At 42.1% G+C, this 14,382-nt stretch overlaps 1 protein-coding gene across 1 annotated transcript in view; it reads left to right on the top strand.

Annotated features, from left to right (window-relative positions):
* Sorcs3 (sortilin related VPS10 domain containing receptor 3) overlaps positions 1-14,382 on the top strand; it is a 645,896-nt gene that overhangs the window by 196,143 nt on the left and 435,371 nt on the right. Inside the window, exon 2 of the mRNA XM_052760015.1 lies at positions 1,448-1,515. Within this exon, the coding sequence (XP_052615975.1) occupies positions 1,448-1,515 (68 nt within the window). The remainder of the gene's footprint in view (positions 1-1,447; positions 1,516-14,382) is intronic.

The raw sequence follows: 14,382 nt of genomic DNA, 5'->3' as shown, positions 1-14,382 counted from the left end.
CCAGGGTCACTGAGTAACCCTAAAGTACAAGGTACTGTGTAGTTACAGGCTCCTCGCTCTGATGCTGCATTAGTGCATCAGGTAGCTTGGAAGAGTCTCCAGTTTTACACATATCCATGCTACTTCCACCCGTGAGAAACCTGAGGCCTCCAGCCATAGCTTCACAGAGAAATTCCATGTCCCAAGTCAACCTTACGTGGACTCCTTTTGGCCTATAATAGACCATGATCTCTCTCCTTTAATTTCTTTCTTACTTTACATAGAAGAAATGGAGACAGGGCTGATTGACCCCATGGAGTGCTGAATGAGAATAAATCTCCAAGTGAGCACTTTGTTGTGAGTTAAATGCCATAAAATGTTCAATATAATGGCTGATTATTTTTCTTTAATCTTAAATGGATACCTAGAATGGGGAAGTCCCATCCTGGAAGAAGAAATTAATTATCTCAGAGAGAGTTTAATGGCTGCTCTGCAAATGAGTTGGAGGGAGTTAAACCTCAGAATGGGAAAGAGTGGAGAAAAGTGAAATGAGATGTGTATTACATTTAGATAAACACAATTATACGCAACTGGGTATGTGTATGACCCACCTGCATGCTGCTGCATGCAATAATGTTGGTGCACTTGACATCCTTGCGGACAGAAGGCTGTGCTTAAGCTACTCTCCAGATACATGCTGGAGGCAGGCATGGAACTACCTGCTACTCAGATTCTCAGCTAGAGCAGTGGAAAGGGCACAGGGACAGATTAGGCAACCCAGGATCAGTTCTGGTCATTCACTAATCTTATCGCTAGCTCTCTGGGTTTCCTAACTTCAGCTGGAGGCAGGAAGATAGTCCCAGAGTCTGGCGAAGTCCCCTGACCTGCTTACTGTGAGGTGGGGGCAGTTGCCACAGGATCAGTGGCAGGCAGTATCAGAACATCGGGGACTGAGCCTGCTGCCATTCAGGTATTTGTGTCTGATGAAAACACAAAATCTCTTTGAACTCCTTCTGTGGACAGAATGAGTCGACCCAGTTCCCTCTTAGTCTTTTAGATCCTATTCTGTACATCAGAGTCTTCTTGAGATCAAATGCAAGGAAGTGGGGTGTCTCTGATCTCTGGGTGGCCTTGGCAGTGAACAAAGCCAGCTGGCCTGGGCCTGACCTTGCAGAAGGACAGATGTGTAGAGACCACTGTTAATGCCCAATTAATTCCTGTTGGCATGTTTTATTTCAAATGCAAAGCACTGTCGGGATTAATATAAATGCTACCAGTTACTGGGGTGCACTACGTTAATAATTTCTTCTCCCTTGCATGATCCTATAATACTCCTCAAACTCAGCGGATAAATACTAAGCCCTCCTTTGGGTGATACTAGATGTGATGTGTACTGCTACACAAACTAAAGTAAGCTTCCTTTTCCCCCTTTGTCCCTCTTCTCCGCCCTCACCCCTACCCCTTGCAGGTGATCCTGATCCTGACCAAGCTGTATGACTTCAACCTGGGGAGTGTGACTGAGAGTTCTCTGTGGAGGTAAGTGGATTAGATCGTCTTAAAGCTGCCCTGATGGTTTGGCTGGGGAGAAACATAAGCAGAACAACCGAGAAGTCTGTTTCAGAAGGAATATAGGACTCGTACCTCTGGTGCCCTAGGTGGGAGCAAGCTGGGGGTGGGAAATGGGCCTGACGCTCCTTAGGACTTTCCTGTTGTCTATCTGCCTTGGTGCTTTGCTGCTTTTGCAGGCCTCCAGGGTCTAATTCTACTTGGTGAAACAGGGGCTGGTCAGAAATGGAGGAGGAAGATTCCTTAACAAGGGGAGATCCTTGGCTTGCGGGACTACTGGTGGAGCAAGGGGTTCTTGCTCTGGGTGTGGATCTGGCCCCGGGCATCACTGCACTTGGAAGGTGCCACAGTTTTTGAGAAGCTGATGGCTATGTAGACAGAACAGATTCATATCTGCATGGTGGCTTCCATGGGTGCCTGTTAGGTTTTGCCTTTGTGAACCCTTCTTCCTATAGAATATACTAATTTTATTTTGTATTATATAACAAAATATTATAATGGGCAAAAGACCAATATCTTAATAACCTATTTTAAAGCATATTTTTCAGCTTCAAAGTTGATTTGCTTATTTTTATTTTAAATGAAGTTAAACCATAAGACTCTTGAAAGTTCTGTGAATTGAATGCACTGTACGCCTTGTGCCTAAGAGGGTAAGAAGGCATCCTGGTGATAGTCTTGGGGTTCAAGGGGCGTGGTGGAGAAGGGTTGGTTGGCATGGATAAGAGGACTCTGATTTAGCTATGGTGCTAGGAGTTCCTCTTGACAGGGAACACCTGTGTGCAAACCTGTCGTGGAATATTTGTGTACACTGTGAAGATGTGTCTCTGCCTAAGGCACCTTCTGATTGGTTTAATAAAGAGTTGAATGGCCAGTCGCTAGGCAGGAGAGGATAGGGGGGATTTCTGGGGAGCGAGAGGAAGAGGAGGATGAATCTAGGTGTGTGGATTTCACCAGAGACTCTGAAGAAGTCAGAGATACGGTACAAAACAGAGGTAACTGAGCCATGTGGCAGAATGTGGATTAAAAGAGACAGGTTGATTTAAGTTATAAGAGCTACTTGGAAAAAAATCCTAAGCTAAGGCCCAGCTTTCATAATTAACAGTGTCGCTGGGTCATTATTGTGTACTGGTGGTCCAAAGATAGCCTGACAAGAAAGCTCGCTACACAAACCCTTAGGCCCCCTTTCACATCTTGCACACTCACAAGCACACTGGCCTGCACTCACACATTGGGCAATAGCAAGTGTCACCAGCTGCTGTGATTTGGTACCTTGTGCTGTGTGCTTACTGTTGAATGCCTGGAGAACTTGTGCATTTCCTTTCATTTTCTCTGCCAACTGTCAGCCTTGGGGAGGATACTTCCCCTAAAGGCCACTTACCTGACTGCAGCACTGCCCAGTGCCATGTCCTGGGGTTTCCTGGGCCTTCTTGCAGGGAACCTGGAGTATGAGATGCCTCATTATCTGGCCTGCATGCTTGTTGAGGGCTAGTTAGAGCAGATCTCACTGAATAGGGTGTTAGCTAAGTTAAGGTTTTGGGGCTAACTTATCAGATGGTAGAGGCTTGCCTCCCTTTGTATAGGTGGTCTCTACCAAATTTTGCTGCTCAGTAAGAGTCGGCGGAGGTATAAGCTATCACCACCTCTAGCAGATGAGAGCTGGGCAGATTCCACTCACGCAGTATTGCCTGGGAACTAGAGCTCAGAAGGCTTTCCTAAAGCCCCCAAACAGAGATGCTGCATGGCACTATAAGCCTCACTCCTGTGCAGTCGGTTTGGTCCAATCACGAAAGCAGCCAGTAAATCCTGGCCTTATGTTTAGGAACACCTATGACTGACACTTCGTGTTTTAGAAAAGGTTTGGCTAGTTCCATGAACGTGGCCCAGCTGCTTGATGACACAGTCTCTGAAGTAGTGAAGTTTTCCTTGAGGTGAGAGTTGCTGTGTTCTACAGTGGATGCAATATACAACCAAGGCACTCCAGCACGCTGACACCCAATTGCTGGAGTTTAAGTGTGGGTTGGCTCACTGAGCGAACCCTGTAACTTACCTTTAGATGCTTTACTTAGCCCCTGTGTATTAATTCCTGGGGCTGCCACAACAAATGACCCCTCAGGAGTGGCTTAAAGGAGCTAACATGTCTCTCTTAGTTTTGTAGTCTGGAAGCCTGGGTTCAGGGTAGTACTAGAGCATCACTCTTCCCTGGAAGCTTTAAGCAGGAAAGTTTTACCTCTTTCCCATGTTTGGAGGCCACTCACAGACCTGCTAATTGCACCCTTCCAATCTTGTCTTCATCTTCCCCGATATTATCCTAGGTCAATGCCCCCTCCCTGCATCCCTGACCGTGGGTTTGTGGTTAGATCAAGGCCCCACTTGGATAATTCAGGGTGATTGTATTTCAAGATCCATAGTGGCATTAGCAAAGATGCTTTTTGGAAAATATAGTCCTGTAGTACAGTGTAAGGATCAGAATTGAGTACGTGCTTTATCACACTCCACCACTCAATACCACACCAACCTCTAAGTCCCATTTTCCTTCATAGAAGCTGGGGACAATACAGAACACACATGTGGCCTTGGTATGTTTTCCTTGTGGTTCCCCAAGCACAAGCACCACACAGTTCCTTAGAGTGTCTTTGATCAACTCCTTTCTGGTTTAGAATCCCAGGGTTCAGGGAGCCCCCGCTTCTTCCCCTCCTTCTCTGCTTACATGTGCCTCATCTGTGAGTCCTTTCCCTAGAATTTCACATTTCATTGCCTAGCCACCTTCTCCTTTCCAGTATTTAATCACTATTTGGCATGTTAAATATTTACTTATTGTTTTATTTATTGCCCACAGACAACCACTAATGTCTAAACTTTGAAAAGAGGAAAGCTGGCTTTTTTTTTTTTATTATTTTCAGTTAGTGCTATGTCCCCAGCACCTTGAGGAGAATTTGGCACTCAAGAGGTGCTTAATACATGTTTGCTCAACGAATGAATTAGTGAGTGACTTGTAAGGATTAAATAATAAATGCAAAACCACTTAGGACAGTAACTGGTGTAGGAAACATTCACTTTGTTGTAATTATTAATGATTAGTAGAGCTCTGGGTGTTTGTATGGGGTTTTCATTTCATTATTGACTTTTCATTTAGGGATCCATTGCTGTAGGAGCTTGTGTGAGGGAACTCCTAGGCCATTAAGGGGTATGTTCTGTGTCCTCTAGTTAGTAGTGACTTTAAGGATAAAGGCAGGAATTAAGGAGGGAGGAGAGTGTCCCAGATTGTTGTCCCTTGGGCTCTCTGGGGGGATGATCAGAATATTGATGTCTACCTTGCTGAAGATAATTTTTTTTAATGGACCAGCTTCTCTGGGCTTGTCTATAGGTGATGAGGGAGCCAAATATGAGGCAAAGAGCCAGATGGGGGGAGCATGGGGACCCATTGAGTTGACTGAAGGGGCACAGTTCCAGGTTGGTTCCTCCACTACAGTTAACAGAAAACATATTCCATATGGTGTGACATTTTGAGGACTTATAGAGATTTATGGGGCTTTGCTAGTGGATAAATGTCAGACAAGGATGTATTTTTGTGTTAGATTTCAGGACTTTCACATGTTGATAAAACCCACCTTAGAAATTCAGTGCTAGAAAATGAATGAAAAAGACATCGCTCCTAAATTTTGCAGGCCTTTGCAGGCTGATTTGCTGGGGCCACTAGGAGACGTCCCACGCTTCACTGTCTGCTACCTTCGTCCCTGGGCTTATCTCTCATTTCCTTTTCCTGTATTGATAATGACGAAAGACTTTACAGTTAGAGCCTAGAGCACTCTGATTTTCCTCCCTAACACAGTGGAAAGATAAAAAGAAACTAAATTAACCATGCACCCTTTCAGCCTCTTGCTTTGGCTTAATATGCTTAAGCACGTTGAAAATGAATTTGGTGATCTTCTGTGCGACAGGGAAGCCCCGGAGTAGCTGATGTCTTGACAAGATGACATCCCCTGCCAGATTTCAGTGTGATAGGATTATTTGTCCCCACTGGGTTAATAATTCAGAGGACCTCTACTTCTAAATATACAGAAAGATTGAAGGCATCAAATTATACATCTGTTTCTGTGTTCTTGTGGTATTCCTTCTGCAGTTCTTTGGTCTTGGTAAGCTGGAGGTGGCCATAGTTTATCTTCGCTAACACTAAGATGGCTGTGTAAAGTCACCATTTAGTGCAAGTGTATGATGATCTCAGTCAAAGGACACAGTGCATATTGGAGTTCAAGTGCAAAGAATTGATGAGTCAGGATTGACTTTTTTGAGGACACAGTGCTTCCCCTGAAAAATCTGGGTTATGACACTGAGATTAGGAGCTTCCCTGGTCTATGGTATGACATTCCCTCTTCAATATTTTTGTCCTAAGTTGAACCTTCACTAGAGGCAACTGTACTAATTCTGCCTTCTTCATTCCTGAATCATTTGGTGTGTAGGTACTGTAGACTGATAAAAAGGGACTTTCTGTGCAATCCACATGTGGCAATACTTCTGTGACATCTCTATGTACCTCTGAACACATGGGTACCCTTGCCTCATTTGGAGGCATTTAAAGTCCTCATTTAGAAAAGTTAAACTCTCATAAGACCAGTTAACCTACTATGGGAGTTTGGAGTCTTTGGTTCTAAATATATATGCCATGGCCAAGAGTTATGTTTTGATTGACAGACAGCTTGTTGGACTTGCCCATCCCAAGTGTAGTCTCTGACAGTGGTTCATGAAGGCTTAATCTGAGATAAAAATGCATTGCATGAGTAAAATCTTCACACACGTGTATGGGATCTCCACAAGCCTGGGGTCTCCACAACTGTGGTTTCCTGTAGAAGCTTTCTTTTGGGTATTGAGTTAGGAGTCCTCAGAGAGTTTATGTGAATTTGTAATTATCTAGGTATAAAAGAGCCATAAATAAATAAATAAATAAATAAATAAATAAATAAATAAATAAATAAATAAATAAATATCCCTTACACATTTGGTGGACATTTGATCTTCATCTTTCTCTTCTCTTGCTTTATTTCAACTACCACCTTGAAGAATGGGAGATACTATCTTCATAGAAAAGCTACTGGACTACAGTTTTGTCTCCTGGCTGTCTGCCTTCTGGCTACCTAGAACAATGAGGGTTCCTCGTTAGGATGCTTATGGAGAAAGATTGATTGTTAAGTACATCCTGCTGGAATCCCCTACATCCCTGGGTTGGGTGTTCCTTCTCTGCTCATGGTCAGCTTTGCATCCTTATGTTTCACTGATGATTTGTCCTCAGACTATGAGCTTCTCTGGTCAGGACCATGTGCCTTAGATGTTTATTGATTTGCCTTGCATAAATATTTAAATTGCATCTTATAAAGGCATAGCTATCCATATAGCGCTTCCAGGAGCCTCTAGCCAAACCTCACCCCAACTCCTCCTCGCCATCCCTTTCTTTGTATTGAGTTGTCTTATTCTCTTGCCTCTTGGGAATCTGTGGCTTTTCATCTGCTTCACAAGCAGTTGTCTGAACCATTTATTTCCTCTCTAATTGTTCTGTCAGTGACCTTTCTCAGGGATGCTGCTTTTTAAATATAAAATGGAGACCTTTTGGATTTATTAATTTTCTGTTTGCCAAGAAAACCCTGACGATAATTGCTAAGACTTCCCAGAAGTTATTAGTTTACAAATTGTAATGACACTCATGATTTATTTATATGCTTCCCTCCTTCTACAGCTGCACACCCCCATTCCTTAGTGGAATTCCTGCTGAATCTTGGTGAATTAATGGGAACAAAACTGAAGATTGGAACGACATATTTTTTTCACTAGGCTTTTAATTAAAAGCTTTCTGTCCTATTTGTTAGGCTCTTCGCATGGGAGGTTCCAAAGGCTAGGCTGATGTAGGAAGGATGTGGAATCTTCTCTATAGAACTGGGGCCTTCTCCTATTTGTTAGGCTCTTCGCATGGGAGGTCCCAAAGGCTAGGCTGATGTAGGAAGGACGTGGGGTCTTCTCTATAGAACTGGGGCCTTCTCCTATTTGCTTTCAGTGGTAATGAATTTGAAGAAAAGTCCTGAATGGGTCACAGACCATTCAATTGAACAGGTACTAATTGAGCATGCATTGTGTCAGCAGCCCCAAACCCATTGCTGGGAGACGCAGAATCAGATGTTATGATCACTATCCTCAAGGAATGTTTAGTTTGGTTGAAAGATGCGATGTTTGTACATAGGAAACTGAAGCAGGTATGTGAAAGAATGTATGTGCATACATGAAATATAGTGCCTTTTTCAGTGAGTGAATCTGCTCTAGAAACACTTAAGTTTTACCCAGCTCTTTCCATAAATAATGTAGAACAGTTGTAGGATGAACTGGTGAAAAGATTGGTATGACACAGATATGTTATTTTGCTAGATTTAATTAAAAAGTATGTCTATGTGTTTTTGTGATGTGTGCATATACCCATATGTGCATGTGTGTATGTGAGGGTGTGTGTGCTCACCCCTGCAGACTCATATGGAGACTAGAAGTTGATGTTATGTTGTCTTTTTAAATTGTTTCTCCACCTTAGTTTGTGAGACAAAAATCTCTTACTGAATCTGGAACTTGCTATTTGGGCAAGACTGGCTGGGCAGTGAGTGGCTGAGATATGATTCCTTCTGTCCTGCAGTGCTAGAGTTATAGGCCCATGCCACCATGTTAGACTTTTACATATGTGTTCTGGGATCTGGCTATATGTGTATTTTACTCACAGAGCCATCTCCCCAGCCTCTTAAAATTTGAAGTTAGTATACACAGAGATGCATTTCATTATGGCATTTGCATATATGTCATTATACTTTGTTCTAGTCACACCCCCTTTCCTAGTCCTTCCTGGTCCCCTTCCTTCCTACAAATGGTCCTATTCTTTCATGGCCTCTGAATTCTTTTATCTTCTCCTCCCACTGAGATGTTTTCCTTCCTTGCCATATTTCCCCTTTCTACATTCTTGACTACATGGACATCCCCCACATATGCACACTCATATACATATTTGTTTGTGTGTATATGTATATACTTACACACACACATAAATACAGTTAAATCTAGATTCACACATGGAAGAAAAGAGGCAATATTTGTCTTTATGTGTTTGACTTATTTCACTTGTCCTAATGATCTTCATCAATTTTCCTGCAAATGTAATGATTTCAGATTCCTTTATGGCTGACTATAATTCCATTATGAACTTATACCACATTTTAAATCCATTCCTATTATCTTTTAGAACATCTAGACTGGTTCCATTTCTTAGTTGTGAACAGCAGTAAACATGAATGTGTAGGTATCTCTGTAATATATTGACTTACAGTCCTTCAGATATATACCCAGAAGTGGTATAGTTGAGTCACATTGTAGATCTATTTTAAGTGTGTTTGAGGAACTTCCAAACTGACTCTCATAGTGACTGCACCAGTTTACATTCTTATCAGTGGTGTATAAGGGTTCCACATTCCCCACTATAAGGTTCCCATATTCACCACCACTATTTTCCTATTGGATAAAAGTAAAACTTATAGCTCCAGTAGGATTGAACATCGTTAGAGAAAAATGCATCCATTCCTTTATTGTCAGTAGAGGGGCAGACCCAGGATTTTCAATGGATACCAAATTTGGGGATTCTCAGGTTACTTTTGTAAAATATGCATAGAAAACAGCAGCAGCAAGTAAATATTTGCCTGTAGCTTATGCAATCCTCTTATATATTTTAAAACATCTTTAGGTAGTTTATGATACCTCACATGATAGAAATGCTATGGCAATGATTACGCTATATAATCTAGGAAATAATGGTAATAAAAGGGTTAGTACTCACTCAGTTTATACTTAGATTTTGTTAAATACTTTTGTTCTGTGGTTGGGTTAAACCTTGGATGGAGACCTGCAGAGGAAGGGCTTTATTTCCCATAGCTTTTTCTGGAACTACTTGAAATTTAATGCAAAACTGTACTTAATGCAAAGATGGATTTAATGTAAAACTCTGGCAATCCAGTCAATACTTGATGAAATGATCATTATTTGTTCATATGCTCTCAGCCCACAAGCTTCCTCAAAGGTCCAGATGACAATGGTGCTGCCATTTTTAGGAGAAAAACTCCAGACTCCCAGAGATCCAATGCCTGGCAATGATGACTGATAGAGGATCACTTGATGGAGGATTATCCTAGTCCTCTTTAGGTACTTGACTGTTTTGGACAAGCAGTGAAGGCCACTGTATTTCTTGATTTGGATGTGACAGATGGTAGCATTTGTGATGATGGTGGCGACAATGATTGTGATCATATTGGGTACAAGACTTAAGGAATGATTTCCTGTTTCCTCAAAAAAGTGTCTTTTCGAAAACCTTTTATTAATTTATTTGATGCAACTTTTGGGGAAGCTACATTCATTGAAGTGATTTGCTATTCTTCATGTAAGTAACATGGAAGGCAGAGAGGGACCATGCACCATTTTCTAATGTATTGTAGAATGTGTTTAAAAAATTAAGGTAGAGTTCTGTCTCGTCCACGGGATTCCAGTTTAGTAAGTATGAGTTATACTCTGACATTTGATATTTTAAAGTCCCCCTTATTCATTCTGATCTCCAAGTAAGATTGGAAACTGCTGAGCTCTAAGAAAGCGTGGGTTCAAGGCCTGTCTCTGCCTCTAAGAAATACTCACACCATTCTCTATTTCTGCCTAAGTAAGGATGGTCTCTTTCAACTCTGAGTCTACAGGCACTGCATCTTGGGCTATCAAACAGGAGGCACAGACACAATTTATGATACTCATTGGATCCTTTCCTGAGCTAACAATGTTAGACCTGCATGCAGCCATCCTTATCCTTCTTAAGACTCCTGGTGGTTAAGTTTTAATCTGTGTGTCAATAGCCTAGCACACCCTGTTAACTTGCTGTTCACTCATGGATACTAGCCACTTGGCAAGTATTAGCCAGAACACCTGCCCAAATGACTTAGCTTGGAGTCATTAAACAAAGAGGCCCCCATTCCGTTCATGGAAGCCTTTGTTCTAAAATGCAGAAGAGAGGAGTTCATTCTGTGTCTTAGGTCATCAGACATTTTACTTTACTGAGGAATCAAGACCCAAGAACACCGAGGAGGCAGATCTCGATTATGGGTTTAATGTTATTCCATTTATTATGAGAAAAAGCACCTTTTTATGGCCTGGTCTGTTTTCTTTCACTAGGCAGGACCCTGGCATGCATAAATCTTAATTTTTGTCCAGTGGCTGAAAGAACGTATGGCCTGCGTCTGTTGATTGTTATTTTATGCTATCTCCCCGTCCGTGCACGTACAATGCCAGTTTATCACAACCACAAATAACCCCAACGTTTGGAGAAGGGTTGTGGAATTCTCCTCATCACTTTCGCCAGCCTGAGCTCCCTCTCATTTTCTCAGCAGTAGATTCATTAGCCTTCTAATGAAGTTAATAAGTGAGCAGACCAGACAGTCCCTTCTAAAATAACATTTATAAATGGATGCATTTGCCTACTCTCTAAGGTAGGCTTTAATTTATTTCCCTGCCAGATGTCCACATGTGTAAAACTATGATAGGTAGGCACTTGGAAAGTAGTTTAAAGCCAAAAATGGGGGAAAAAGTTAAATTCACAGAGAGCCTATCTATTTTCACATTGATAGGATAGTAGATCTTACACACACCATTCCTGCTTTTATATATAATGACTATAAAGATTAGTCAAGCTTTCATTGTTACCTGTCCATCGTTTGGTGGACAATTACTTTATTGGACATAGACAGTTCATGCCATTAGGAGGCTTCTGGCAGTTTCACCACAAAGATCACTGCCCTAGACACAATAAATTGATAAGAAGGGCTCCACTCTGTCACTTGTCAGTGAGGGTTTTTTTTTTTTAATCACAAGCTTTCAGGGGGAAGCATTTCATATCTTTCTGCTTCTTTCAATCATAATGTCCAAGTTCAAGCTAAAGTTGTCCTAAAATGCAATACAATTATATATTTAAATGTTTTCTCTTTCAACGAATCTTTCAGATTTGAAAATCTGTGGTTGCTGCACACATGGATACATGGCTCTTCTCACATTTATGGGAGGAATGTGAGATCCATGTAATTGAATACTCCATTTCATAGATGGATAAACTAAGGCCATGAGGGAATTGACAGTCAATAATTTCAGATCTGAGACCCAAATCCAAGTCTTCCAGTTCTCAGTGGCTGCTTACTCTTGCTGTTGTGTTAGCATTCATGCCTGGCCTTTCCTGCCTGATGCTGTGTTTTGTAAAAGATTGCTGGATAAGGGATTCTTTCAGGACTAGAAACTGGTTTCCTTGGATATTTGTATGAATGATTTTCTCTTTAGGTGAATCATGAGAATCACCTGGGAAATTTAAGAAAAGTCTGTTTCCTGGGCCTTTTTCCAAACCCACTGAATCAATTTCTGGGGACAAGGTCTAGGAACCCACAGTTTCAAAGATCTCTCTTCTTAATTAGTCACTGACCTACGAGCCTTCGTGGCCATCTTAGCATCTAGAAGATTCATGAGAACTTGTTCTGGAGAACGCTTCCCCTGGCTCATCGGCTTCCCTGTGCCCATTTTCCCTATGGCTGGCTCAGAGTGACAAGCAGAGACTTACAGCAGCCCACAGTTGCACCTTCGTCATTATAAATGACAGCCATTAATAATTGCAATGGGCTCTGGCACTTACTAATTAGCTCCCATTCTGTCAGTATCAGGCCTGTCTGATTGGGCAATTAACATTGATCTTGGAGAGCTCTGACATAGAGGCTGGTCACAGGCTCTGACTTCCACTTTGAGGTAAACCTTATGAGGTTAAGTTGGCAGCTAAGAGTCTAGTCTCCATGGGGAATCAGGTGACGTTAAAATGACTTTCTTTTCGTAAAAGGGTTTTGGTTACAAGCAGAAAAAAATCACCCCCAACTTAAGTTAGATACTGTGTTTGTTGGGAGGAGACTAAGACAGCTCAACATTTTGAAGAAGAGGTAAATAAAGTCTCATAAATGGCAAAGTTTCTGTTTCTCTAGGTGCCACAGCTGCTGAGTGCCTGGCTCTACTCTCTTGAACTGCCATCAGGCGACACCTGCCTTCTCTGTGGTTTAAGTTCTTGCACAGGATATCTGAAGGGACCAGTTGGGCTAGGCAGTCAAAGCTGAGGCTGTCTGGGGGTGTGTGTGTGAGAATATCCAGTCCTGCCGTAGCTCTCTTGTCCATCTCTGCATAGCAAAATGGGAAACACCCCAATGAGAGTTCTGAGGTTATCAGAACACAGGCCTCAAGAGATGTCACATATTTTCTCCTGGGTTCCTATATGGAAGTGGATTAAAACATACAAAATTTAAAAGACTATCTCTTCAATGATACCATGTAAAAGGCTGTCAGTTATTTACTGTTAGGGAATATGCTGGAGGCTTCCCACCCAAACAGCCTTGCAAGCAAGGGTTTGATCTCGAGGTTCTGATGGCTGGAGGTGACCAAGATGAAGCATGCTCTCGGCTCCAGGAAACTGTATTTGTGCCACTTGTTCTCTGCCATTGGTTGGCTTTAGCTAATACTTTGGTTTTGGTAGGTTTCTCCAAAAGGTCAAGGAGTTAAAGCCTTGGTCTTCAGTCTGGGGCTTGTTCAGGAGATGGTGGAACTTTTAAGAAGTAGGGTTTGTAGGCTCTAGTGGCAGGTCTTTAGGTCACTGGTTGTATGCCTAAGGGCACAGTGCGACAGCCACTGTCTCCCCCCACTCCCTCCCTGCCTTTGCTCGGCAGGTGAGGGTTTTATTTCACCACATGCTCTTGCCACAAGTCTGAAAACAACATCCCCCGTGAGTCCTGTAGTGAAAAACTTAAAAACCATGAATCAAACTAAGCCCCTCTCTTTGTAAGTTAATCATATCAGGTCTTCCATTGTAGCAATGGAAAACTGATGAAGGGTAGCCAGTGAGCGTTTTCCCAGGCTTGGTGCTGAATTTTCACATCTGTTCTTCTAAAGCAGTGGTTCTCAACCTTCCTAGTGCTGCAACCCTTTATTTACATTCTCTCATGTTGTGGTGACCCCAACCATAAAATTATTTCATTGCTACTTCATAACTGTAATTTTGCTAGTTACAAATCATAATGTAAATACCTGATGAGGGGTCATTCAATCTCCAGAGGGGTCATGACCCACAGATTGAGAACCACTGTTCTAACTAAACCTTGGCAATCCACAACAGATGAAGGTGATAAAATGGGCCACATTGATCAAATTTTTGCTTTTTTTCCCCTTGTAGTAGTCTCCTTCTACCTTGCACTCACCCAGAGATGTAAGAATGCTCTTAATCATTCACAGATCCACCATGCCTCTTATGATGGTTGAGGGTAGATGATTGCATATTATTTAGATCTAGTTTTCCATTTTGCATACATCTCTCTCTCTCTCTCTCTCTCTCTCTCTCTCTCTCTCTCTCTCTCTCTCTCTCTCTCTCTCACACACACACACACACACACACACACTTGCTCTCTCTAATTGCATGTGTGTGTGTGTGCATGCATGTATGTGAGCATAAGAATGGAGGAATAGCTTTGTTTCTCTACCTAGCCAAGCTTTGTATCTCTAGCCAAGATATGGAAGTGTTCCATCAGTGTAAGTTTCTATCTTGTAGCATATATTTTAAAAAAATACGTTTGTGTGTGTGTGTGTGTGTGTGTGTGTGTGTGTGTGTGTGTGTGTGTGTGTGTGTCTGTGTCTGTGTATGTATATGTGTGTGCATGTGCATATAGAGGTCTGAGGACAGATTGGAGGAGTCAGTTTTTTGTTACTGAGGCCTGGAAGCCATTATTC

The sequence above is a fragment of the Peromyscus californicus genome, unplaced genomic scaffold, assembly GCF_007827085.1.
Source record: "Peromyscus californicus insignis strain IS unplaced genomic scaffold, ASM782708v3 Scaffold_4__1_contigs__length_199733344, whole genome shotgun sequence".
Lineage (NCBI taxonomy): Eukaryota > Metazoa > Chordata > Mammalia > Rodentia > Cricetidae > Peromyscus > Peromyscus californicus.
This window is presented reverse-complemented; position numbering and strand designations above follow the sequence as displayed.